Source organism: Paecilomyces variotii (genome assembly GCF_004022145.1).
Source record: "Paecilomyces variotii strain CBS 101075 chromosome Unknown C8Q69scaffold_14, whole genome shotgun sequence".
NCBI classification, from domain to species: domain Eukaryota; kingdom Fungi; phylum Ascomycota; class Eurotiomycetes; order Eurotiales; family Thermoascaceae; genus Paecilomyces; species Paecilomyces variotii.
In genome coordinates, this window is record NW_021167153.1 from 234,302 (window position 1) to 261,651 (window position 27,350).

Below are 27,350 nucleotides of genomic sequence, written 5' to 3' on the forward strand. Positions count from 1 at the left end.
ACGACAAATACGAGCTAAACGCGACCTGCAATTCTGCTGACTATGGTAGACGACTAACTATTCCGAGGAGATATCACACAAGAGTAAAGAAATAAAATACGAGTTTTTCGGGCCGTGCCCCCCCCCCGGGGTTTCGGACGGGACACACACTGCACAGACAGTATGGTATATGCTATGTACTATTATTATTATTATCATTGACGGGGTGGAATTCCTGGAGATACCGCGCCATATCGGCCCCAGGTCCGCTTGGTTGGGTTTGTTGCGATAATACCGCTCCCATCCATGGGTCGGGAGGATCTGACCCCAATGAAAAGTCAACAATAATGCCATCCCTCTACTGTCTGCGCATGGGGACAGCTTCGATGTTAGTACGTACGGAGTAGTCTGAGGCTCATTCGACAGGGAATCAATGTGCGTAGTTGAGTCTCCTAACTAGTAGTATCTAGCCTTGTCGGTCGCAGCGGCCCAACACGCCAAAAACTGATGTGAGATTGGATCAGATACTTTACTACTCCTCGTCGAAAACTCTACTCCGTTTAATTCTGAATTTTGTCAAGATTCAAGACAAACCCCCCCATGTCTCAGTCAGTAGTCGGCGACCATACCGTCCATCTCACATTCACCCGCGCATCATTTTGATCACCAGTCTAGACGCTATGATTGTTGCGCAGTGCAAGACTTCGATCGCGCTATTGTAAAGATAGTTCACAAAACAGATTCTATTTCGAGAGAAGCGATAACTAGTTAATCTGATCGACCCCAACCCCAACACGGCCCGTCCTCGGGATTCACATAAGGCTGGGGGTCCAGACTCCCTGACAGATTTCACACCTCGGCCGATCGAGGGGCCCGTGCTAGTCGAGGTTCGCTCGGGCCGGGTCTAGAGCCTTGGGGATCGTGGCTAGATCGCTCCGGAGCCCTGGCGATCTGCTGAGAACCGGCAATCGATAACGGGAGTCAGAAATAAAAAAAATAGGACAGGGAGTGGTCTTTTCGTTTTTTTTTTTCTGACTCTGAGTACGGAGTACATAGCAGCACTGGCCTGGCCCGCAGTATGGGCCACTTTTTGTTGAGCAAAAGAGGAAGAGTCTGGGGTATTCGGTCTGGGCTTTGACACCTTTTTGCCTCCCCCATATTTTCACACTTAGTAGTACATAGTACTGTAGTACTACTGAATACAGACCAACTATCTATCTATCTACCTACCATAGAATGTTTCTGCCTCGGAGAGTCGGTCAATCTGCTTCAGTCTGCTTCACATGTCTGCCTGTTGACAACAAGCGCTGAACATCATCCCCAACACTGCTGAATGGTGGGTATAGCTGACGACATAGTCGACTCAACAGCGCGAAGTTCGTCGAGTGAAAATTTTTTTTTCTCTTTCATTCAGCTATGCTAGTTGACTATCTGAGAGGGATTTCTAGAACAATAGGGGGATGGGATGGGATGGGGCGTAACGTGTCAGCACCTTAATTGGCCGGTCGGGTAGTTTAGGTACTTGGCGAGATCGCATTGCAGCTGTCAGATCTACCTTCCTCCTCCACACTCCGTATCACTGTTGGGTCGTGAAAAGAAAATTTTTCTTTTGCTCATGCAGGGGTCTGCAACGAGGTGTCGAACACCTGTACGAATAGAAACCAATGCATGACCCATGCTTGGGGAACGGGCAGATCGGATAACACCCCAGAGTCCCGAGTCGGAGAGTCACAGACTGTAGACATAACACAGCCACAGCCACAACCGGACCCGACTGGACGTGCAGGATCCACTTTACCATGATGGTAATTTATCTCTCGTATTTGGTATGGTCACAACCCGTCGGCGCAGCCGGTAACAGTTGTAACACCCCCGAATAATTCATTCCCAACTCTATTTTATCGCTGATACGTGGCTTGCATATCATTCTAACCAGACTAGGAAACGGCATCAAGGGAAAAATTCTTCCATCCGCGATCTTCCATTGTTCTGGAAGGATTCTATTTCCAGTCTTTCCATGTGCTGTCAGCATACCGCCCACGGAGGAGATAACCAATCACGGCTCAAAGATAAGCGAAACGGACTTCGCTCGGCGGGGGTGTGTGTGTCGATCGAAGTATTCTGGAAGGGCCTGCCTTCCGACGGTTTGATGCTGCTGCTGCTGCGCCTTCTATCTACCCCCGGTCGCGACTCTAGACTAGTTAGTAGTCTACGTCGGACGACCATCTTCCTGTATCTACCTAAATTCTAGAGTAGGTATTATTGTATTGATTAACTATACTATGCGACAACGCTAATAGAATGGAAGGAAGGGGATGAGAAAAATTTTTTCACACCACCATTATCCATGCATCATGCACTCTTGTTCGTTATTTCGTGGTCATTAGTTAGTTTTATCATCACCGCTAGTTGATGCATGAGGGGAGTAGAATTTTCATGAAATATCCTATCCCTGTCGCTACTTAGCTGAAAGACTCGATATATCGGTCAAGCTAACTAACTAACTAGTAGTATGTAATGTAGTACTATATAGTTACATACAGTACATAACTACCTACCTGGTGTAGTAGTAACTACCTACTGTACATACTACTACGATGTATAGCAACACCAGTAATGAACAACAAAAAAATAAAAAAACCAACTATGAAGAACTTATTCAGAATACCTACCTCATGACATTCTCAAACTCACGCCCCGATCCGCGGAGAATATTATTCATTATTAGAGAAATCGAAGAATCGTCTAACTACCCCATAAGTCTTGCCCCGTGACGGAACCTATAGTTTGGTAACTTTGGTTCGGTTACCCCGATCCTCTTCTCTCCATATGGTAGTATAGCCTACTCCAGATTCCATACCTGTGGAGTCTGGATCGATTAACTTACTCAGACTCTACCCGTCCTGGGGACGCTAGAAGCAGAATTACTCTGGTCTACGGGATACGGGATATGATCCGATATCATGGATACATACTTTAATCGTGGATACTTTTAATCCATCGGAACGAAAGGTGCATAGTTAAGTGATTAATTCCAAATTCAAATTCACGAAATTCACCCAAACGAAGAAAAAACGTATATTTCCTCCCTAACGAAATTAAAGGTGTTTGATTTGGTTCGATCTGGACTTGTCCGTCGTTTCCGTGGACTGTATTCTACCCAGATTGAGTATAGGATAGGATCGGGGATAAACGTCGATATATTCTAGCGATAATCGGACTTTGAAATCGGAATCGGAATCGGCTGCAGAAGTAGACGCAGTAAGAATTTAGTTAGGATCTGATCTGGGGGGGGTTTTTTTTTTTTTTTTTTTTAGAGAATCGCCTCCGTTTTGATCTACGGTGAAGGGGAAAAAACAGATGGTCCAATAATTGTCTTGCAACGCCTTGCCTCCTCAAAGCGGCCCGTGTGTTCTCTACTTTCTCTTCGATCCGGATGCAAGATATAGCTGTGTACTTAGTATAGTGCTATCTGATATGTAAATTTCATCCAGAGCTGAAAGCTGAAAGCTGGAAACTGTCTCAGCGTAGATTAATCTCAGCCTCTAGGCAGGAATTAGCATTAAGCTCAACCAGCCTAATCTAATCTAAACCGAAGAAAAAAGAAAGCGATCCACTAACTATCATACAGTACAAGCTCATCTCGTCACTGCTTTTCAGTCGTTAATAATTACCTTCTATCTGAAAACAAAAAAAAATACTAGACAAAAGGCTCATTCTTCATTTTAGCCTATTCTTATCTCAAATCACAGCCGCAACCGAATCGTAACCTAAGCTAACTAACTAACTACTAAGGGTTATCAGTTGCGCGATAGGAAGACAGAGCAAAAGGTAGGTATGTTATGTGGTTATTGACATCAAGTACTCTTCTTGGCGTTGTCACTTTCCGCTTCTCAACCAATCAGCGTCCGAGGATGGGATTGTAGATCCAGCGGAGCGAGCGTCATAGCTTGAAGTTTGAAACGAATGATGAAACCAGCACTGTCTAATAACTTACCAGACTCTACCAGTCGATGCTAGTAACTTTATCTAGAGAGAGAGAGAGAGAGTCATGAAGCGGAGATTCAAATGGAAAAGAGTGAGACGTAAATCAATTACTACCTAGTAAGTAATTAATTACTCGAGGATGTTGAGTTGTGTTGAGAGTTGAAAGATTCAAGTTCGGATCCGTCGACTGACGTATGTTGAGTTCGATGAGCTTGAGTTCACCTAAAGCCAGAGAAGAACTGGTTCGAAACAGGACTATCTAGTGCGATGGCCCTGTTTTCTCTTTCATGCTGGCTGGATTTGAAAGGTTTTTCCCGCCTTGAACTTCAGAGCTTTCCCTTGCTGCTGGACCCGGTTTTATTGGCTTGTATAACTAGTAGATCATAATGAGGTTTTGGAAGTTGGGGACGATATGATACTGGATGGATATGATACCATCACGTAGTGTAAGTATCATCATACACTGCGGCACGCTGGAGATGAAACATTACATACTATTAACCTATACTAGCCAGCAGGGATGGAGCTCGAAGGGTGTGGAATGCGTACGAGTAATGCAATACGAACAGCGCACATCATGGTGATAGCGGATGAGAATCAGCCAAGAATGATCTTTGCTGGACATTGCCAAGGTGATTACACTATTCGCGACAAACCTAGCAAGTTTCGTTTCGAGATCGTCTGGTGCCATTGGTAGGCGAATAACCCCATCGCCTGGTTCAAGTCGAAGTCTATGATAGTTACTGGAGTAGTTAGCTGGCCAGCTGACTACCTAGCTAGTTAGTAGGGATACGACCACTATCTAACTAGATACTGTAGAGCCCCAACAACGATCATGCAATGTATCGTAATTAATCGAATCGCATTACTGGACTACTTGGTACTGACTGGTCTCAGATGTATCGAGCCTCACCTTACAACGATACGCACGAGAAGCTGCGTAGCTGCTAACATTAGTTACTAGGTAGTAGTTCTATAGAAAGCATAGAACATTTGACCAACTCACTAGCCACAATTCACTAAGATGCGTCGGTATATTGACGGACTGGAGTTTGAACTGAACTTCAGCCTTGAGCGCAAACGCAAGGCTGTCTAGTCTATTCAAACTCTGCACGGCGCATGCAGGTCCCGCCACCATGCAAGCTGAAAGACGCCCAGCTTGGACTGTCTCTGTCTCTCAACGTGGACTATCCGATCTAGGGGTGGTGAATTTCAGAAATTTACTTTTAATTTCATGAAACGTTGAATTTCGCCCTTTTTTTCTCTTCCGAAATTCAATACGCACAGACCAAGTAGTAGATTGCGCTATACCTAAAGAGGATAAATAAGCGGTAGCCTAGATTTGACCAATACATTGTGCTAATTTTGGATGTCTTGAGATATTAAGTGGGTCGGAACTACCGCACTAATTTATTAGCGTATTTCAAAATTTCAAAAAATCCCTTTTCTTTCATTTCAAGACTTTTAATTTCATGAAATTCATGAAATTTTGAATTTCAAATACCACCCCTAAGATTCCGATCAGACGGTGTCCAGCGGCCTCGGCCGATCGCAGCATTGCGCGTCCTAGTCTACTGCAGACTACGATACTAGACCGGGGTAATTATGTATGTATGGATGTATGTACATTGCAGCTGAAGAACGGGTGGTCCCTGGTCTTAGTCCAGCTTCCTTGTTGTAGTCTAAGAAAAGAAAAGAAAAGCTAGCTAACCAGTCTGATGCATGCGAGTACACACATACATAGTTCAGTTTTGCCTTCCATTCGGTGAAGACGGAGTTGAGAGAGATTACGGTACTAAGTACCGACCGGTCGGCAAAACGACCCATTGGCGAATCGCGCTGGGTGCTTTTTTGTCGAAAACATACTTACTATTTCTGTCATTATTCCTCTCGATGAAAAAGGATACGAAGAGTGAAGAAAAAACATAGACGGTGTAATCTATGGAAATATCGGAATCAGTGTAAGACTGTTAACTATCTAGAGTGTTCGAGGAGAGCTCACTAAGTATTCCCTGTCTGCTGCCTAGTTACTGTATTGGGAGGATGTCTCCTCGTGACTTCAGAGGACAGTAAAGATCACGCCATGACTGAGTTGATGTATCACTTTAGAAAAAAAAAGAAGAAGAGAAAAAAAAACTTGAAGTTGAATTTGAAGTCAAAGAAGCAACGGGACGAATCCGTCCCGACGTGGGCAGTTCTCGCGCGTTGGGAACTGCCGAGAAATTATTCAGGATGAGAACAACCCAACAACATCAGCGATTTCCCTTTATGGATGATCATGGGAGAGGATAGTAAATGGCGATGAGGATGGGAAGTCGTGATCGAATCTTGATTTTTGATTTTTGTTTTTTTTTTTTCACACCGGCTTATTTTTGGCTATTTCAGATAGGTTACGTGCGTGCAATGTTATCACGCGACCGTGAGGTGAGACCACCTGGGTGGAGTGGTACGAAGGATACAAGATCTATCTATCCAGAGACAATTTTACTTACTTACTTACTTACTATACACATCTGATCCTCTTGGTCCTCGAGGGTGATTTACAGCGACCAGTTCGAGAGAACGGAGAACAATCACTGTGGCCGAACAGAAAGCCGAATTTCCCGATCCGGAAGATATGCAGCCTCCTTGAGAGAAAAACTAGTCCACAACTTTTGGTGAAAAGATGCGAAGTTTCTCGTCTATCAGAAAAATACGGCGATTCCCCCAAACTTACAACTCCCGTTTGCATCACGCAATTGACTGGAGGTGACCGAAGTAATTTCCCTTCTCCGGTCGGAGTACACGAAATGTATCCGTTACATACGTGGGCATACAGACTCGAGTATTGAAGCTTGTACCCCATACTTACGGAATACAGAGCCAGACAGAGCCTATGATATCTCCTGAAAACGGATGCATGCAGTGCAAGCTCTGGCTATTCGAGACGAAGGATCGCTACGTTCCCAGTTGATTTACCGCTGGTTTTGCTCCGTGGCTGGACGGCGGTTAAGAAAGAGACAGCTTTTATGGTATGAGTTTCAAGAATAATAGTGTAACTCTGTAACTCTATAAGACGGTGAACTAGGAGATCCGAGAGTAGTATCTGCTTGGTATATACAAAATTCAAATAATGTAGAGATAGTAAAAGCGAATCTAACTTTTCTGTCTTTTTCTACCGTTACACGTCGATGTCTAGACTATCCGCTCCGAGTAAATATCCAAGACAAAGAAATGAGATCAGTTCTCCGTTGACTTTGTGCCCATCACGGCAGCCTGCAGAAGAGATGGTTAGCTTCGTATTTCGTCTAGGCGGGATTGCAACATACCCTTGCGTCCTCGTACAACGGTGAGATACCCGTCCAGTATTCGAACTGCTTCACGTCAGTAACCTGTATCGCACGTGTACATCTCGACCGTCATATCAACTCACCTGATAGACACCCTGTCCGACAAGCGCCTCCAACCCCGGCACTGCAGTCCAACCTGCATCAGATGCCAGCTGCATCAGTGCCGTCACGGCAGGCTTGTAGGCCATTTCCAGCAACACGCGAGGCACCTTGTCGGTCCTGTTACCCCCAACGTTTCCATCAATCTCTTGAGCCCGTTCGAACATGCGGCAGAGAACTTCCCGCATGCCAGGATCGATGGGCTTATCACCAGGTACCGTGCCAATGGCAACGTGCGGGATGCTCTCTATGTCGGCAATGTCTTCCACGATGCGGATATTGTATCCGCTAGGGTACGGAGCTACCATACCCTGTAGCTTCTCGCGGTTCCGACCCAGGACGTAGATGGGAGAGTAGCCCATGCTGTACACAGCGTAGATCGCGGCGCGAGCAGTTCCTCCACCTCCGATGACCAAGGCACTCGACTTGCCGGCGGAACCATATGCGCCCGCGTTGCGAATACAGCGCACCATCCCCTGCCAATCAGTGTTGTGGCCGACCAAGCGCGAGGGCTGGTTCTCCCCGTCGCTGACGGGGACGATGGTGTTCACAGCGCCGATCAACCGGGCTTCCTGCGCAATTTCGTCCAAAAGAGGCATGATATCCAGCTTCAGCGGAATAGTAACTGAGGCACCACCAAAATCTGGAGACCGGATAAATTCTTTGGCATCCTGCGCATTGTCCGTCTCAAGCAGCTCATAACGGTGTGGGAGACCCATCTCAGCAAAGAGGGTGTTGTGCAGAGCCGGAGAACGTGATGCGGAGATCGGCTTTCCAAGGAGAGCAAATTTCTTAGGCTTGACACTACCGATCAGGGAAAGACCCCTGCGGATCTCAGTCGCAGATAGCTGACCCGGTGCAGCCTTGAAAGGAAGACTGGGGTGCGACACTGGCGTCATGAAGCCGTTCAGGATACGGCTAAGGCGGCCGTCATCGCCCATGTTGATCGCGATAACGGGGACATCATGAGACTCCTCAGCCCACTCCTTGAACCTGATCAGAGCGGAATTGTCATGGAACGTCTTCGCAACGCCGACCAGCTTGATGATGTCTCCGTACTGAAGAGCTTTGTTGTAGAACTGAATCCAGGATCCGTTTTCCCATGACAGCTTTCCAACTGGGTCATGGTGCGATGCGATAATCTTCGAGTAGCCCTTCATCTCCGTGACTGTCTGCAGCAGGTCGTCAGGGAATGTAATCTCTAGGTCAACGAACTCGGCCCCTGATCTCATGGCCAGCCGGTATAGTTCGATCGCAGCATCATAAGCATCATCTGGGAAGCGACCGCCTTGTGCCTTGGTTCGGATCGTGAACACCAACGGCAGAGCGACGCGGCTTCGGAGGAAAGACATCTGCTCTGCGACATAGTCAACAGAAGGGATATCACTGTCCGAGTTTGGATCCTTGAGCAGATCCACCCGTAGCTCTATAGCATCTGACCCGACTACAACTTTCTCGAGGATATCGGCATGAGGACGTAGATCGGGCAACGTCAGCGAGACAAAGAACGAGTGTTCCTTCTTCTTGAGGATGTTAAGAGTATCGATCTGTCCTGTAACAACTCGTAAAAACCGGTTGAAGTCCTCCGATGCGAGGGTCAGGCTTCTCCCAGTCACAGGCTGGCTGTAGTACTGGATGTTACTGCATTCCTGGAACCACGGCTTGCGGCGGAGCCACACGCCCATCATGTCCTCAACGTAAGCTGGGCGCGTCTTGTCGACCTGCAGGAAGTTCATGACTTGCGTGATGTCGCGCATGATAAGCAGAACGTTCCCCTTGTTCTTGTGGTAGTCGACGAGCAGTTTCCTAGCCTCGGGGATCTCGACGACACCGCCGCCGCATGCAAAGACATATCCAGTAGGCTTCTCCGTCATCACACGCTTGAGAAGAGCATATTCAGCGTCGCGGAATCCTTCCCAGCCTCTCTCCTTAATAATCTCAGGGATAGTCATGCCCTCAATACGCTCCAGTTCAGTGTCGAGATCCACGAACTCTCGCTTCATTGAACGCGCGACCCAGTGTCCACTTGTTGTCTTTCCAGCACCGCGCATGCCGATAATGAAGATAGATGCGGAGGCTTTCTCGACACGTGCAACTGCAGAGTGCTCATCCTTAAGCTCCTTGCCTTCAAGCTTCACCTTGAAAAGCTGCTTCATGGTGTCCCACCAGCCAGGCCACGTCTTACCGACGCACTCCTTCTCAAGGATAAGAGTCGGCTGAGGGGCTGCAAGTGCAAGAACGCTGAAACTGAAAGCAACGCGGTGGTCATCGTAGCAGTAAATGCCTTCCGTGGGCTGTCGCAACGTAGACCGATCAATTCCATCAATCTCGATTCCATCATCGAACTCGCGGCAGGTGACACCAAATTTGGCGAGCTCATCGTTCATGGCCTTGATTCTGTTGCATTCCTTGACTCGCTGGTTTGCAATACCATAGATACGGGTGGTGTGGTTCGATCCCTGGCCTCTTGCGACCGCTGCAAGGACCGACGCAGTGAGGAAAGCATCCGTCATCGGCTCCATATCCACGTTTGGCAGCGGCCTGAGAATACCATCGGCAGGACCAGTCACAGTAGTCGACGTATCCGTCTGCTCGACCGTGCAACCCATTGGTCTGAGGACGTCAACTGCGAAGCGAGCGTCTCCCTGAAGAGACTTCGATCCAATGTTGGGAACCGTACATTTCGTACCAGTGATGGCCGCGATAGCCAGAGGGTACGTCGCAGAGCTAGCGTCGCTCTCGATCACATACTCGGACGGATTGACGTATCTGCCCTGGGGGATATGATAGGTATGCTCCTCCGTGGTAGATTTCTGTACATCGATACCGAAAGACCTCATCATGGCGGTTGTCATATCAATGTAGGGCTGCGAGATGGGCTTTCCGCCCACGAGGCGCAGTGTGACGGGCTCCTTAGCATATGGTGCGCACATCAGCAGCGAGGAGACATATTGAGAGGACACCTTCGCGGCCAGCTCGATCTCTCCTCCGGCGAAGCCACCAGAGGCGGCAATCTTCAGGGGCAAGCTTCCTTGCTTCTCGAGATACTCCACCGAGGCACCGTTAGCCGTCAAAGCCTTGACCAGATCTCCAATAGGTCGCTGCTTCATCCGGTTGTTTCCAGTCAGAACGTTAAAGTCGACTTCAGTCGTCGGGGTCGCAAGAGTAGCCACCGTCGTGAGGAACCGCGATGCTGTACCAGCATTGCCGAGATAGAGTTGCGTAGGGGTAGCCTCCAGCTTACCACCCTTGCCATTAACAACCAGGACTTCTCCCTCCTCTTCCCAGGAGAAGGTAGCGGCACCTAGTCGTTCAAGTGCGTTAAGCATGACCTCAGTGTCGTCGGAATGGAGCAGATTCTTGATGCGACACGTGCCAGAGCCCAGGGCCGCAAGAACAAGAGCTCTGTTTGAAATGCTCTTCGAACCCGGGGGTGTGCAGATAACGTCGAGTGACTGTGGCACACCCGGAGACACCTCGATGCTCGGGGCCATGACAGCTTTGATATCTTCGTTTGAGACCACGCTAGCCTTTGGTTCATAGGTGCGACCGATTGCGGAGAGAAGAACAACCTTCTTCTTTGGGCCATCGTTCTTCTTGTCCAACGCCATGTTGAACATTATCTGGTCGAGCGAGCAGTGTTTGCCGGCCGTCAGTTTCCTGATCCGCTCGTCCTTGAGCGTAGTAGGCAGCCCATAGGCTGAAAGACATTTGACGACACGGGATACCGCAACCCCCTTGAGGATGCCCAGGTGTCGCGCAAGCTCTGCTTCCTTGACTGAGCCAATGGCCACACATTCTCCGTGCAGAACTTGTGGAGTAACGATAGCCTCAATGGCGTGTCCGATTGAATGGCCCCAGTTGAGCAGGTTCCGCAGACCACCTTCACGCTCATCCTCGGAGACCACGTACGCCTTGAAACGTGCAGAAGCCAAGATTCTTGCCTTCAAGATGTCTTGGATACCTTCAAAGCGCTCTGGGCCTCGCTTCTTACTGCGGACCGCTGCCAAGATAGCATCTGCATTCTCCTCCAGAGCGGTAAACTCCTCTTCGCTCGAGATCGCGGCAGTCTGCACAAGCGTAAGTATTCCGAAAACGCCACAGGTCCTATAGCCATACTTACTTTGATCACTTCCGCCATCCCGTTGATGAACTCACGCTCCGAGAGCGTACTCAAAAACTCGAGATCGATATAGATCCGCGTAGGCTGCCAGATCGCACCAATGAGATTCTTTCCCAACGGGGTGTCGATCGCGGTCTTGCCTCCGATCGAAGAGTCCACCATAGCCAGAAGAGTCGTGGGAACCTGGACGAAGCGGACTCCACGCATGTAGGTCGCTGCCACATAACCAGTAAGGTCACCGATCACACCTCCTCCCAACGCAATGATCACTGTGTCCCTGCCGCATGGTGGGCTCTGACTCAGCATCCAGTCCTCGATATCTGCTTTCGTATGGCGCGACTTCGAACTTTCACCGGGGGGTATCTCATTGATCAAAAGCCGGGGTGCAGGTGCGGCACCCGCAGTTGCCTTCTCGAAGGCATCCTTGAAGCTCTGGGTGTAGATCGAGCCGATATTCGTGTCGGTAATAAGGACGTAGGTGGTAGCCGGGCAAGCGGTCAGCAGGTCTTGAGCGACATGGTTTCTCCAGATTCCAAAGTCTGCCACGATGCTCTCGCGACCGAGAATATTGATCTTAGTAGGTCCTGCCATGGTGAGGGCCGGCGGCTAGGACGAGGATATGAGTGCGGGGTTGACAGTCAAAGACAAGTTGTAGCTTTTCGTAAAAAGGGTTGTTCCTGTCAATTCATCCTGTGACTTTCTGGATATAAAGAAGAACTAGGGCCTAATATCCAGGACCTAGAAAGCTATCCTCGATCACAGGCGCTTCTGTGCGGTCCGGAAAGAGAATATAGCTAGAAGATGCTCAGCAATGCGCTCAAAAGATGTCAGCAGCGGATATGAAGTCAGGCCAGACTTTCTCAGCTTACCTGGAGGTCGCCGAAACTTCCAGCTCAGAGTGAGAAGTGCAATTGAGAAAAAGAGCCCCGGGTGAAGGCCTGAATGGTGATGCGCACTCTCGATGACTCGAAATCGCGGGCGAAATTTCGCCTGGTCCGATCTCGCGACCAAAGTTCCATTTTGCCCTTCCTCACCGCCCCGTGTTCGGCGGGGGAAATGATCTTACTCTCGAGAGAACTCCGATTACAAACCGCTTGAAATGAGTTGCTCTACATTCAACGGCTAATCGCCATTCTCTCAATAGCTCGTCTTTAATTTTATATTCGGCTTATATTTGGATTACACTATTTCAATTCAACTATGCTCCTCATATGTAAACATGTTCAACATACAGCGAATAAGGGTATTTAGACATTAAGCGTAAAGGAGGATATCCCGCAGGTACCTAACTACGTCGCACATCCAGTGATTTATTACACCTAAGTGCTTCGTTCAGCTCCATGCTATGGTCATAGACTCCACATCAAAGATCTCAAGCCCTGATAGCATGCCACGACCGGATTTCTCCGCACGTAGGTCTTGGTATCCTCGAAAGTTGCGGTCCCTATCAGCCTTGGATTCCTTGGGCGAGTTTAACTCTGGATTGTTGACAGTCGCGTCATATATAGGCACTTCTATCCTTTATCTGATAGACGTTGTGAAGCGCTTAAGAGCTGTGCTCCACAGGCACACAGCACATCAACGCGGTGTGGCCCGTAGCAGACAATTGCCTATGCTGTGTCTCGTCGAGTGCAGATCACGAGAGCAATTGTCCGCTATGCGTCAATAGTAACATATTGGCATGGAGGTCAATATAGATCGCGGAAAGGCTCGAGGAAATGGTGATGGAATGATTAGATGGTTCTGCGGTTAGTTTGCATGTGACCGGATTCAGCACGGTATAAGCTCTTCATCGCAGCTGCTAACTATGTATTCTTTCAACTAAGACGTGCAGGTGAGGTGTCCAGTTCTGCGACCTGTTTATGAGTGACTGGGATAAGAGCAAGTTCATGAGCATTCCTCTCCGACGATAACTCGGACAAGCATTGGTTAGAGGCCAATTCTGCCCTCTGGTTTGGGTTGCGAGAAATAGCACTGCATCCATTGTCGTCCTTGGGGTCGGTTGTGCCATAGCCGCCTTGCTGGCCGTGGGTTGCTCGTCTACGACGGAGAGCGAGGAACAATGCTAGGCCAGCGATTAACGCTGCACCTGCAATAGAGCCCACGACTGCTCCGGCAATGGCACCTCCACTTATGCCACTTTTTCTCTCATCCGAGCCACTACCATCCGTAACACTGGGGCCTGAGTATTGGAACAGTTTGGCAAGGGCAGATGAGCTGAATCCGCTCGCAGGTGCAGTCACATTCGCGCTACCGTTTCCACTACCGTGGAGAGGAAGTGTCAGCATCATGCGGTCTCATCAAGAATCGATTGGCCGTTTCTTACCTGCCACCGATTACCTGATAGAGAAGAGAGGGTACTTGATACTTCGGTGCAAAAGCATTATAGACGCTGCCCCACGTTAAGGCCGTAAGGTCATATATTGCAACGCCCTTCGTTTCCCAGTCGCAGCCACGTAAAAGGTCGCTATCATTGGCACCACCGATGGTGATCATTTGCCTTGCTCCCACCATGTTGCAGGTATGTCCGTAGCGAGGGGAATTCCCTTGGAAGATTTTCGTCCAGGTGAAGGAAGGAAGAGACAAGATATAGATTTGATCGAACGTCTGGTCGCCATTCCGCCCACCGTAAAGATAGATATTGTGGCTGGACTTATCTGGAGCTTCCATCGCAACCAAGCAGAATTCGATTCGTGGATCCGGTATATCCCCTGACGTTTCCTGCGGATACCAGGTACCGTTTTGACGCGTGTCATCGATAGATGCGACATCGATTAGATCGACGGTCCCCATCGACAGCTATGCCACAGATATCAGTCAGCCCCTAGTTGATAGTTTACGGCGCGATCAGCACATACGTAGGTCGCTGTAGATGAATTGCTGCTCTCAGCAACACTCCGCGTCATGCCTCCAATTGCTACTATGATCCCCTTTGGACCAGCGCCAGGTACGTAGGCTAGACCGCCCCCTATTCTTGGAGTGCGATCGAGAGACGCAGTGGAAACGTTCATGGCCGTCTGCGTGTCTGTGTCGGTGACGATGAAACCATTAAGGTAGCGTTCGAAGCCTGGTCTCAATGCCAAGTTGTTGTCGCTACCTGTGTCAATTTCACCATCAAGCCAAAAAGCCAAGCCGAGTTCTGGAGCTTCAGCATACGCTCCTGATGCTGGTCTCTCTGGAGCATTCAATGTCACATCGTACTGATCCCACGTCTTGGCCACAGTGTCATAGGACCACAGCGAATACTGGTTAGATGTCGGATATTGCCATCCGGGAAAGGTTGTATTTGCGAAATCGACTGTTCCTCCATATAGATAGATGTTGTTGTCATTGTCACTTCCGCGATACAGCGCAGCATGGCCAACTACCGGTGGAAAAGTACCGGTCTGAGGATTCGCCGTTTTGTCGACCTTAACTATCGATATGTTTGACTTCCAGTCCCATGAAGTCGACATATCAATCTCCAGAAGGTAAGTATCTATCATTCCTTAAACATTGTCCCGTTGGTCGCTCAAGGCAAAGAGATCACGAACTGTATCCTATTGTCTGGACACCCTCCGGTGCCCCTTGGTCGTTGCTCGCGACAAAGACCTCTGTTCCACCGTCGATATATATCGTGCCATTTTTTAAAGTCGCTGTCTCCGTTAGCGGATACCAAAATGTTATCAATAAGCAGAACACATACATTGGTGGTACAACCGTTTACAAAAGTTTGTAACGGGGTCTATTCCTGGGATATCCTCAGCTGAAGCTGCTGAAATAAAAGCGAGGACTGCTGCTAACAGAAACCACATTTCCGCTTCACCCAGGCGACTACGGCCGTAGCAACGGAAAGGGAACAATGACATAAAGTCGAGAGACGTAGAAGATTTGCGACAAGAAAGTTGATAACAGCTGGGCCTCGACCAGACCAAGATCGATTATTATTATTCTTCCCCACTCCGTTGCTAGCGAAGTCCTGCCCAGCAAGTATCCTCATCTCGTGTCAGGCCATGATCCAGTTCAGCCATTGGCTCAGGCCTTGAAGTGGTGAGCCCGCCGTATGCCATAGACTGATGGTGCAGAAATCATGGAGGGCGTAATTGACCATAAGCACTTGTTGGGTAGCTACTCAAGTGTGCTGTCAACATTTGGAAAGGACCAACTGCTTATTTGCGCCAATCTTCCTGCGTTGGGCAAGATAGCCCCAGTAGGAAAAGGCCGGGGGCAAACCGGTCAGTGTACTAGCGCCCGCGCAGTGTTGGCTATTCAATAGAGCCCAGGGGGACTGCACTCACACTATGGTACAATATCATCGAAGAACAGTAAAACAGCTGAAGTTGGTGCTGACAGGAGGGGGTAGATTTGTTCCAGCTTGCTGACAAACGAACACATTCAGCTCTCGTTGCCCAGCACTATCAACGAATAGGATCATGCGGACCGGCCAACTCTTTAAGGAAATAGACCAGCGCAACATGGACGAAGATTCCAAGACCCTCCTGGATGGGTTCCAGAGCAACGCCTTCAAGCCTTCAAGTTAGCGTCGGTCTCTTACTACCATTTCTTGATAGCGTGTATGCAGGTAAGCATCATTCCAATCCATGTCGGCAACAGTGTTTTATCGAAGCGACGCTGGCTCGATTAGGCTGTATCTTGGGAGTGTTCAGAAACGGTTTGACTGTAGAAAACTTACAGTGTCTTTTCCAAAATCTAGTCTCAAGACATTCTAAGTAGCTGAAATAAGATTAGATTTCTTGCCGCCTCACATTTAGCAACAAAATGTCGATTTCTGATTAGTTGCCTAGGCGTAAGAACAGCTAGTAAAATCCACAATTTCCTCGGCCTCTGGAGGTGTCTGGGTAAAGGAGTATCATGTTTTAGTTAGACTAAAGACACAGGAAATAGAAATACATCAGGGGAAATTCTAGAGTATCTGTCGTGTTGTCCTCATCCTGACATCAGGCAGAAACTGCGGGGATTGAACTATTGCTGTGAATATTCGAATCAGTGATTCATGTCAAATATTGAATGGCACGGAAGCAAGGTCCTGACCTGAATAACTTGAATTGCTTGCTTCTAGGTCTGGGGGGGGATTTGATCCTATATGTATCTTTAGCATCCAAAGAATCTATGCTAGATCCTAGTGATCTAGTAGGTTCCATCCTATATTTAGGACCTGCTGCAAACGGATGATTGGCAGATCACCTGGCGTTTGCTTTGTGCGCCGACGAATTATCTGAATGTCTTTATCTCTGAAGAAATCAATAGATTTCTATACATTCCAGTCGGTCATATCAGTCCAGCTGCAGCCAAAATGTCTTCCTTTATGCATCCTAAGGCCAATGGGGCTCCATGTAGCAGCAGCTTCCTGGATTTGGAATGTGCGAGCAAAATATATCCTTATCAGGGAATAGAACGATTCGGGTGAATTTGGGATAAAGAATCGCGTATGATATATGAGATGGAACACAAGACAGCGAGTGGGTCTTATTTTCTGATCTGAACGAGGATATGTTTAACCGTGATTTTCTTAAATCGGCCGACAAGATTATTCTGAGGAGCTAGAACTCCTACGATATAATCAGACATCTTTTGCTTGGAAAAATACCTATCTTGCCTGAGCATAAAGCTGCTAAAGTCGCGGTCGAGGATGTGATATCCAGCAAGCTCTGATCGATAGGAATTTATAAGGCACTGCATATCAATGCAAGCGCAACCCGCTACAGAGACGACGGTGCAAAACAACCTGACTGTCAGTACTCCCCAATAAGACCACCTCAGGGTCGAGCAAAGCGCTGGCTGACTGTCGCCTTGGGGATAGCGGTGTCAGAAAGATCATCAAAATTGATGTCCGGTGTGAGATGGTGGCTCCGTCAGCTTAACGGGGCTACAGAAGCCGTGTTGATTCTAAGAGTCGACCATAATATCCTTAAAATCACTTTGGAAAAATGGGTCAGAGATGGAAATGGGCGTCCTCACAGAGAAACTTCAATAACTGTCCAGAGAGGTGCCAACAATGCTATAAATATCGACAACGGGCCCCTTATGATTGGTTTCGAGCAAATCATTTTACGCTCCCCGACCACGCCAAAAGAGACAGACATGGTATCTAGCGATGAAGAGTTACGGGAGATTGCGACTTGTGTTTGGATTGAACAAGACTTTTGGGACTGTGAATAAGGCGCGTTGATACAGATTGCCATGGATTAGTGCTTGATAGCGGACCACGGCTACGGGCCTGTAAACATAATTATTAATGTAATTTATTACCACGCGCATATCTGCTAGTATGGCATCGAATCTTGTTCGGTAGACAGTTCAACTGATATCTGATATGTTAGAAAGAAGAGAATCAACAATATCTTCAATGTCTTAGATGGCCAATGTGAGAGAACCGGATATGGCTACGTGTTATCTTGAATCTCTATGTCGCTTGGGGGAAAATGCGGGAGAATGATACAGTTCGATGGAGATTGCTTTTCTATTCAAGTCTTGTATTGCCTGCAATTCGTAGACGAAGAAGTTCGTTTTCGATTTTCAACCATTTAATAGCAGTAATTCCACTTCGCTCTCAACTATATTATTCCCTTCAAAGAGATATATAGCACATACGACCATAGGGTGTGGAAAACAGGGCTTCCCGTCCGCTCAGCCGTACTTAAGCCACACGCCGGCAGGTTAGTAGTTGGGTGGGTGACCACCAGCGAATCCCTGCTGTCGTATGTTTTTTTTTTTTTTTTTTTTTTTTGTTTTGTTGATACAACACCCTCTATCTCTGTATTCAATCAATTGTAGAAATGCAATAATCCAATATTAATACGCTCGATCACATGATCATTTAGACCTAGAATATCCTTTTCGCACCAACGGCGTTTCTGCGCGGTGTCGGCATCCCGTCGCGAGAATCGCTCGGGAAGAAGGACCGCGTCTCGCTCTTGTCCACGACTGCCGTATACACGACGTAATTTGGGCCTTATGAGGAAATAAAAATTGGTACTTGGGTACTTCTATGTGTGTATTTTCTAGTTTGGGGTTTATTTTTGTCGTATATGGCTCGTTGGTGGTATAATCGCGCGTATTGTGTATTGCGGTTATACTCCGAAGTCTGATTATATATTTCTGTGTACAACATGTAGTATATACCTGAACGTAACCTATATTATCTTCTAGATGAACAACAAAACACAACCCAAAGCATGGAAAAGTCAGATTATCGAGCAAAAAACGACCACAGATTAAGATCTACGCATCTATATTCACATTAAAGTCCATTTGAAGTATATAAAGATCGTTGGTAGTTCTAAAACCCGTCCTCAGACCGACGCCAAGAGTAAACTGTTTTACGAGATTCGTGATCATCTACGTTTTCAAGCACTTACAACGGAGAAAACCACATAGATGGATTGCCTGCTACCCACATAATACCACAGTACTATTCTTTGAAGTCATCATCAAGCCAATGTGGTAAGATCAAGAGGGTAAGCCAGCAATACGAGAACCATCAAGACACCTCGACACCTGAAAACAGATAGTGGGACCCGACACACAGGAAAACACGAGAAGACGCGAACTACACCAAGACGCGTACACACACAATGCTAATAGAGCACCAGAGATACAAGTACTACGAGAGGACAGACTTTGAAGTTATTTTAACTGATCATATTCATAGTTGGACCGCTTCTCGACATCGGAGAGCGTGACGTGCATAACTCCGGCCCAGGTACCAGCTTCATGAACAATGGCCGCTTATGATACAGCAACTTTCAACCGCACGACCACCGGTCGGTCTAATAGTGGATGTGATGGTATAAAGAAAATGCGGCATAAAAACAGAAACCCAGAGACCCATGATTGCAATAAAACTATTCAGAGAACACCCCAACGTCCCAGTCATACCGTAAACCAATCCGAGAAAGCAAACCGCCGCGTCGCGCGGAGACAGACGCGTCGACCGCGCACGATGGCATTCCGAAAAAGAAAAATCGTTTAACCACCGAAACCGTACAGAGTACCTGTCACGCGTTAGATGAGATGTGACATCGATGGAACTTGAAGTCAGGTGCAACTTACGTCCTTGCCTCTTCAGGGCGTAGACGACATCGAGGGAAGTGACGGTCTTGCGCTTGGCGTGCTCAGTGTAGGTGACAGCGTCACGGATGACACCCTCAAGGAAGGTCTTCAGAACACCACGAGTCTCCTCGTAGATCATGGCAGAGATACGCTTGACACCACCACGGCGAGCGAGACGACGGATAGCGGGCTTGGTGATACCCTGGATGTTGTCACGAAGGATCTTGCGGTGACGCTTGGCGCCACCCTTTCCAAGACCCTTACCACCCTTGCCGCCTATAGAAGAGACGCGTCAGTGACTGTCGATGACAGATGAAGGCGTTGATAGAAGCAACTTACGGCCAGTCATGTTGATAGATGTGGATTAAGATTTTTTAAAGTTGTAGAGACGTGGAGATGGATGAAGTTGAAACTCGTGGATAGAGACTTAGCTGGATGGAGAGAAGAGTGACTGGTAGCTGGGGCGAGAGATATTTCTATATCTAAGGGCAGAGCGCGGGGAGTTGCTGGAATCACGCACTAGCAGGGAGATCGACCAATCAGCGCGCGCAGACCTAGCGGCGGGTGTGATCTGCCGGTGCCTTGGCCGCGAACCTCTGATTCCGCTGGCAGAGACTTGATCCTGCCGGGAGAGCCAATAACGACGGAGATCAAAGACGTTGAATTCTCAGCTGTGGCCTTTGAGACTATGTTCATCATTCTGGAGCCCTTGATCGAGCCACATTACAGCGTGGTGGTTGGGATCAAGAAGGGGTGATTGGCATTCTAGATCTGTGATCCTGGGCTCCCATTGGCTGGCGGGTGACATCTCGCTTAGCGCTCCGGGAGCAAGGGTAACGTGCCTGCAGTTCTTTGAGTCTCCCAGCGAAACTGCCACGCCGAAATCACGGCTTATGGTGCACTGCTTTCCGATCGGTTTTCTGATCAAAAAGAATCCGCGCTAAGACCACCCAAACTTGCTGGCAGCACCCAGATCACCCGCCCGCCCTCGTCTCCTACAAATACCCTCCCCCACCCACCTCCTCCATCCTTCTTACAACTCACTCAGTCATCCACTCAACGCCCATCAAATCCATCGGTTTTATCCGACTTCCATCAATAAAACACATCAAATCCATCAAATAAACATCTAAACAATGGCTAGAACCAAGCAGACTGCCCGTAAGTACAACTTGCACTGACTTCACCTCATCGTCGCTGTCGTTGAATGGCATCACTGACAACCCACTATAGGTAAGTCCACTGGTGGCAAGGCTCCCCGTAAGCAGCTTGCTTCCAAGGCCGCTCGTAAGGCCGCCCCCTCCACCGGAGGTGTCAAGAAGCCTCACCGCTACAAGCCTGGTAAGTCTCATCAAACAACATCATCGACCATGATCCACGATGGTTGCTAATACAAATCAATAGGTACCGTCGCTCTCCGTGAGATCCGTCGCTACCAGAAGTCCACTGAGCTGCTCATCCGCAAGCTCCCCTTCCAGCGTCTGGTCCGTGAGATTGCTCAGGACTTCAAGTCCGACCTCCGCTTCCAGTCCTCCGCCATCGGTGCTCTTCAGGAGTCCGTCGAGGCCTACCTCGTCTCCCTCTTCGAGGACACCAACCTGTGCGCCATCCACGCCAAGCGTGTGACCATCCAGTCCAAGGACATCCAGCTTGCCCGCCGTCTCCGTGGCGAGCGCTCTTAAATTCCTTCTTGAGTCGAAATTAATTCGGGTTTGACTCTTATGGGTTGGCGATACGGTTTTCTTTGCTTTTCTATCACGACTACTGGCGAGAAATGATGGGTTCTGCTTTTTATCAATGGGTCATCAGTACTGGGTTGTCTTATTTTCTCTCGAGCACTACATAGCAGATAGCTAGGATCGAAGAAACGGCTGGGTGGATTTGGTCATGGGCGTATCCCAAACATCATGTACATTAGTGGAAAGCTCTTCCAAAGAAATGGTGTCCTATCGAGCGCACCTCATGACATAGACGCCGAAATGCGAGTTTCTACGTCTTGAATAATTCAACCCAGTTCCATCTTCTTAATATTGGTCTTCGCACCTTGTAGTATATTGTGGTTTCTCGTAGGGAGTGACGCGTCGTCGCGACCGTTGAGTCGCGACTCGTTCCTCAGCTCCACGGTCGCACGATGCGAGGTGGGTATTGTTGAAGGCCCCCTCCGGCTGCCCCTTTCGGCGCCCTGCTCCCTAGCAATCACATGACCTAGCAAGCCCATATAGGCTTCGCCTAGCTCCTAGATCCAATTAAGCAAGCTTTCTCCCGCTTCCTTTAGGTTATATCACCCTTATCTTTACCCCTTAAGCTATAAGCTGGTTATCTATCGAATTGATATTTTAATTATCCTATTAAATTCTTTGGGTTCTAATTACTTATTTTAAGCTTTTATAGCTTTAAAATATGCCTAATTTTAATATTTTATTAACCTGTGAAAATTTTTCTTTAATAAATTCTTAAAAAGCCCTAATTGCTAAAAGTGCTAACTTAAGGGTAAGCATATTTAGTTATTTATTATAGTTTAATATAATATAATAATATTATTATTTTAAACACTATATTATATTTAAAGGAGCTTTACTAATTATCTAATTAAATCTAAATTATAGTCTAATATCTATTATATATGCGCAGGCAGCTGTATCTAAAGGATTCTTAGCTATTTTAATATTATAATAAGTAGCTAATCTTTTATTAAGTAAACTAATTCTTTCTATAAAGCCTATAGATCCTATTCCTAATAAGTAATTATAAGAAGAGACTAGGATAATATTTATATAGCTAGAGAAGACTTATATAGAGATCTTTTATAATACTTTAATAGAATTAGTTTATAAAACTACTCTTCTATTATATGTTCCCTTATAAGAGATATTATACTAACCTATAGAATAGGAACTAAATAATATTTGTCCTATTATATTAGATATATATTAGGGTTTATTCCTATAATTAAATACTTAAGGCTGTTAATAATTAATGTTATAGTTAGTACTAGTAATAAACTCTATTATTTTATTAAATTAGCCCCTGCTATAGTAGTAAGAGGAATATTATAATATTAAAATTAATCTATTATGCAAGTAAATTAATAATATATTTAAATAGTTAAAGGTATCTTAGCTATAGTTAAATAGTAGTAATTTTTAGAATTAAAGCTAATAATTTAAGCTTGCTATTAGCAATCTTAATATTAAAAATCTTAATATCTTTAATTAAAGCACTTTACCTAAAGGAGATAGTTAATAATAGAAGATTACTTAATTTATTATAAGGAATTAGATTATAGTATTGCTAGACCCTAAAATTTTTAAGATTATTTAATTTTTAGATTAGCCTATAATTACTAATATTTAGCTAGAGCTAAATAAGTAATTTAATATTATTAGATCTATATATTAGGTAAAGCTTTATTAAGAATTTATAGAGCTTATTAATCTCCTTATATTAACCTTACTTACCTCTACCTATATAAAGGCAGAGTATATCCTTATAAAGCTTTAAGGTCTTAATATTATATTAGAGAATCTTTTCTATAATTAATTCCTAAATTTTATTATTATATAAAAGCTTAGTTAGGTAAATAATTATTTTAAGCAGTTCTATACTACTAGCACTATTAAATATTTAAATATTAAAAATCTAAATATTAAAGAGATATTAAAGGATCTTATCTAATATAAAAAGGCTATTACTAATATTAAATCTATATAAAGACTAATAGTTTAAAATGCCCTAATAATATTAAGGCCTATAATAAAGTCTATAGATTTAAGACTTAGAGCTCTATAAAAGCTATATAATATCTATAATAGAATAGGCTATATTATAGAAAAGTATTAGATAATATATTTTAAACTATATCTACTATAGAATTAGGATAATATAACCTCTAAATCTATAATATTATTAAGTCCTAATCTCTTAGTTTAATCTATAGTTTATTAAGTTAATAGTATTTCTACTATACCAGGAGTAATATCTATATATTATATAAAGGGGAATTAGATATTAAATACTAGCTTAGATATCTACCTTACTATCTAAAGGGAAGTATTCTTAATATTTAAACCTATAAGGATTTCTATAGCTTACTTTAAGGATATTTATAAAGAATAATTATTATTTTAAGAAACTAGTACTATTCTAATATAATTTAATAATATTCTATTATTTATCTTAGATATTTATTATACTCTTAGAGCTAATAATAATATCTTATTATTTACTCTATTAAGGAGTTAGAGATTTAAGATCTTTATAAGTAAAGATAATAAATATTTTATTATAAAGATCTTAGAAAGTAGCTGTTTTTATAATACTATTATTCTTAAAGGATAAAGATATTTAATATATTCTATAATATCTTCTTTTAATAAATAAGTCTATATTGCTTTATTTATTACTGCTATAAATACTCTTAAATAAGATATTATTACTTAATTAATTAATCCTAAGCTGCTTAAAGCCTTATCTTCTTATTATATTGCCAGATCTCTAATAAAATAATATTAAATTCTTAGTTATACTAATTAAGGCAACTTACTCTGCTTAATATATAACCCTCTTTTTAGCATTACTATTATAGGAGCTAAAGATCTTTTATTCTATACTATCTGCTAATAGGCTAAAATTATTAGGTAGGTCTTATAAAGACCTATACTTAAAGCTATAATACCTGCTAAATATCTCTATATTAATATTATTAGTAGCAGATATATATTAGATTATAAAATAGATAAAGACCTTCCTAGCTATATTAAGATAAGATATATACTATTAATTATAGATAATACTACTTACTATAGGTAGGTATATCCTATAGCAGATAGAGCCTATATTCTATCTTTTATTAATAATTTAATATATTAATTAAATATAGAGGGTTTTTAAATTGCTTATGTCTAGTTAAATAATAAGCTCTATACTAAAGCTCTAGACACTTTCTTTAAGATACTAGGTATTACTTATAAACCTATAGCTACTTATATACTTTAGCAAGATAGTATAAGTAAACACTTTATAAGAACTATTATAGAATAAGCCTAAGCTATAATAATTAACTTAAGTTTAAAATACTCCTTTTAGCTATATACTATTTAATATAATATATATATTATAAATTAAATCTCTACTTTAATTCTATTATTCTATAACTATACTCTAGGAGCTATATCTTATAGTAGTAATATTAAACCTATTAAATAATATATTTTAGCTTAAGCTTAGAGGAACGCCCTTATTATAGCTTTATACCTGTACTAATTTAAAGCTCTAGTATATTATTTGCTAACTGGCCCTAAAGCTTTATTAAGTAAGCTCTTTCTAAAGGGTAAACTAGCCTTATTTTTTAGTATATTTAATAAAAGTAATATATTACTATTAGATATTATTACTAAAATAGTAATATAAACTCTATATTTTTATATAGATAATATTGCTACGCTAGTAAAGCTTAGCCTTAAGCTTTATAAGCTAGCGTTTATTATCTTAGCTATTATATTAAATCTAACTAATACTAAGGATTCTATAGTATATAATAAAGAAACTAACCTTATTAAAGATCCTAATATTATCTAGTGCTAATCTATTAATTTAATAAGGATTTATATAGTCTTATTCTAGGAAGAATTAAATATTCTTAGATTCTATAAAGCTATTATAATATATATTAAAGCTCCTTAATAGTAGGAAGCTATAAAGAAAGAAATTAACCTGCTAATATAGTAAAAGTACTAGTATTTAATCTATTAAAATAAGCTTCTCTTTAGGACTTATCCTATACTTAGTAGATAAGTATATAAGAAGAAAGAGGGTCCTAATAGTTTAATTATTTATAAAGCTTACTAGATTATCTATAATAATATACTTAATAAGATTATATTTAATATAATAACCTATGCTCTAGTAATCTCTGCTATAATTATTAATATATTAATAGTATCTGCTACTTATTATAGCTAGGCTATTCTTTAGGCTAATATTATATAAGCCTTTCTAAATAAGAAATTAAAATATAATATTTATATATTTTAGCCTACTAGCTTTTATAAAGATAAAGATAGTATTTTAGTTTATAAATTAGACTAAGCTTTTTATAGATTAACCCCCTCTATAAAGATATAATATAATATCTTAGTAGAGTACTTATTTAATACTGGGTTTAAGCTATCTCTATATAACCCCTGCCTTTAGATTTTAACTATTATAGAAAATATCTATATTATTACTTATATTAATAACTTCTCTATATATACTTTTAAGTAATTTATTGCTTAGGCAATTTATAATAATATCTCTAAGTAATTTAAAATAAAGAACTTAGGGCCTATTAAGTATTATTTAAGAATAGAAGTCTCTTATAATAAGAAGAATATATAGCTTATCTAGATAGAGTATATATATAAATTTATTTAATTTTTTAGATAAAAAGATTTTAGCTATATTAAATCCTTTATAGATTTTAAGCTTTAAATTAATAATAAGCTTAATTTTATAGTTAATACTAAAAAATATTAATAGAATATTAGTTACTGCTAATAGTTAGCTATTAAGACTTATTTTAATTTATTTAAGATTATAAGCCTATTAGCTAAGAAGAATTCTTGCCTAATTTTAAAGAGCTATATAGCTTTAAAGTATATTATATATTATTTAGCTAAATACTCTAACTATAGCATTATATATTATAAAGGTAATAGAGATATTAGACTCCTATAAGCCTATTATAACTCTAATTATGCTAGGGATTATAATAAATATTATTCTATATTAGGATATATCTTTATACTTACTAGTAGACCTATTTTATAAAAGACTTATAAATAAATCTATATCTTAATTAGCTCTAATAAGGCAGAATATATAGCTATTTCTAAAGCTGCTAGAGAAATCTAGTAAATATATTATTTAATAATTAATATAGGTATTATAAAAGATATTAGTTTAATTACCTTAAATATTAATAATAATAGAGTCTAAGATCTAATCTATACTTCTACTAACATTAAATATTTTAAATATATTAATATATAGTTTTATTATATCTATAATATGCTTGCTTAAGATATAATTAATTTAAAATATATTAATTCGGCAGATAATATTGCTGACGGTTTTATTAAAGGGCTAATAATCCTAAAATTCTAGATATAGCTTAGATAGCTTAGCTTAACTATAATTATTTAATCATATAATTAGACTGCTTATTTCTTTACTTTTATATACTGTCTATTTTCTAGTTAGTCCTATTTATTTATATTTAGTTATTTAGATAGTTATTATATATTCCTTAGTGCTTAATATAAGAGTAGGTATTGAAGGCCCCCTTCGGCTGCCCCTTTTGGCGCCCTGCTCCCTAGCGATCACGTGACCTAGCGAGCCCATATAGGCTTCGCCTAGCTCCTAGATCCAATTAAGCAAGCTTTCTCCCGCTTCCTTCAGGTATCCGCTATCTCTAGGCGCGATATGTATTAACTACCGTAGCGCTCCATCCGTTCACGTCAAGTGTAGTGCTATTTGGTCTTTACTCGGGATAACTACAATCCAGCAATGAATACGTAGTGTGAATTCTCTTCTTAATTCACCTTCTTGACCAGTTACTCTTGACTAGGTATAAAATTTCCATCCTGCTTCGTCTCCCCCCTACTACGCACTTCAACTCTCGCCCTCATCCACTTTAATCTTACTATACCACTCTTGGCTTATCATAATTCACCTGGATAATCACCTTTATATCCCTATAGCTTAACATCGTACTCTTACTTGTATATACCTTCCGCTTC

General features: G+C 43.2%; 5 protein-coding genes across 5 annotated transcripts; 1 reads left to right on the top strand and 4 right to left on the bottom strand.

The window, feature by feature from the left end:
• Positions 1-940: 940 nt before the first annotated feature.
• C8Q69DRAFT_479870 (hypothetical protein) lies at positions 941-1,850 on the bottom strand. Its single transcript, XM_028631480.1, has one exon. The coding sequence runs from the start codon at positions 1,778-1,780 to the stop codon at positions 1,556-1,558; it is 225 nt and encodes a 74-aa protein (XP_028481759.1). The 5' UTR covers positions 1,781-1,850; the 3' UTR covers positions 941-1,555.
• A 5,134-nt stretch (positions 1,851-6,984) lies between these two features.
• Positions 6,985-12,608, bottom strand: C8Q69DRAFT_479893 (Shikimate dehydrogenase). Its single transcript, XM_028631481.1, has 5 exons — positions 12,387-12,608; positions 11,518-12,311; positions 7,379-11,464; positions 7,275-7,319; positions 6,985-7,221 (listed from the first exon to the last, which is right to left on the bottom strand). Exons 2-5 carry the CDS (start codon positions 12,106-12,108, stop codon positions 7,186-7,188), a joined length of 4,758 nt encoding a protein of 1,585 aa, XP_028481760.1. The 5' UTR covers positions 12,109-12,311; positions 12,387-12,608; the 3' UTR covers positions 6,985-7,185.
• A 1,075-nt stretch (positions 12,609-13,683) lies between these two features.
• On the bottom strand, positions 13,684-15,475 carry C8Q69DRAFT_103695 (hypothetical protein). Its single transcript, XM_028625038.1, has 4 exons — positions 15,203-15,475; positions 15,051-15,152; positions 14,376-14,995; positions 13,684-14,316 (listed from the first exon to the last, which is right to left on the bottom strand). The coding sequence occupies exons 1-4, from the start codon at positions 15,363-15,365 to the stop codon at positions 13,840-13,842; spliced, it is 1,362 nt and encodes a 453-aa protein (XP_028481761.1). The 5' UTR covers positions 15,366-15,475; the 3' UTR covers positions 13,684-13,839.
• A 3,661-nt stretch (positions 15,476-19,136) lies between these two features.
• Positions 19,137-19,930, bottom strand: C8Q69DRAFT_479929 (histone-fold-containing protein). The gene is made up of 3 exons (XM_028631482.1): positions 19,909-19,930; positions 19,570-19,845; positions 19,137-19,511 (listed from the first exon to the last, which is right to left on the bottom strand). The coding sequence occupies exons 1-3, from the start codon at positions 19,916-19,918 to the stop codon at positions 19,486-19,488; spliced, it is 312 nt and encodes a 103-aa protein (XP_028481762.1). The 5' UTR covers positions 19,919-19,930; the 3' UTR covers positions 19,137-19,485.
• Positions 19,931-20,346: 416 nt separating this feature from the next.
• Positions 20,347-21,590, top strand: C8Q69DRAFT_479933 (histones H3 and H4). Its single transcript, XM_028631483.1, has 3 exons — positions 20,347-20,730; positions 20,803-20,910; positions 20,974-21,590. The coding sequence occupies exons 1-3, from the start codon at positions 20,706-20,708 to the stop codon at positions 21,249-21,251; spliced, it is 411 nt and encodes a 136-aa protein (XP_028481763.1). The 5' UTR covers positions 20,347-20,705; the 3' UTR covers positions 21,252-21,590.
• The last annotated feature ends 5,760 nt before the right edge of the window (positions 21,591-27,350 follow it).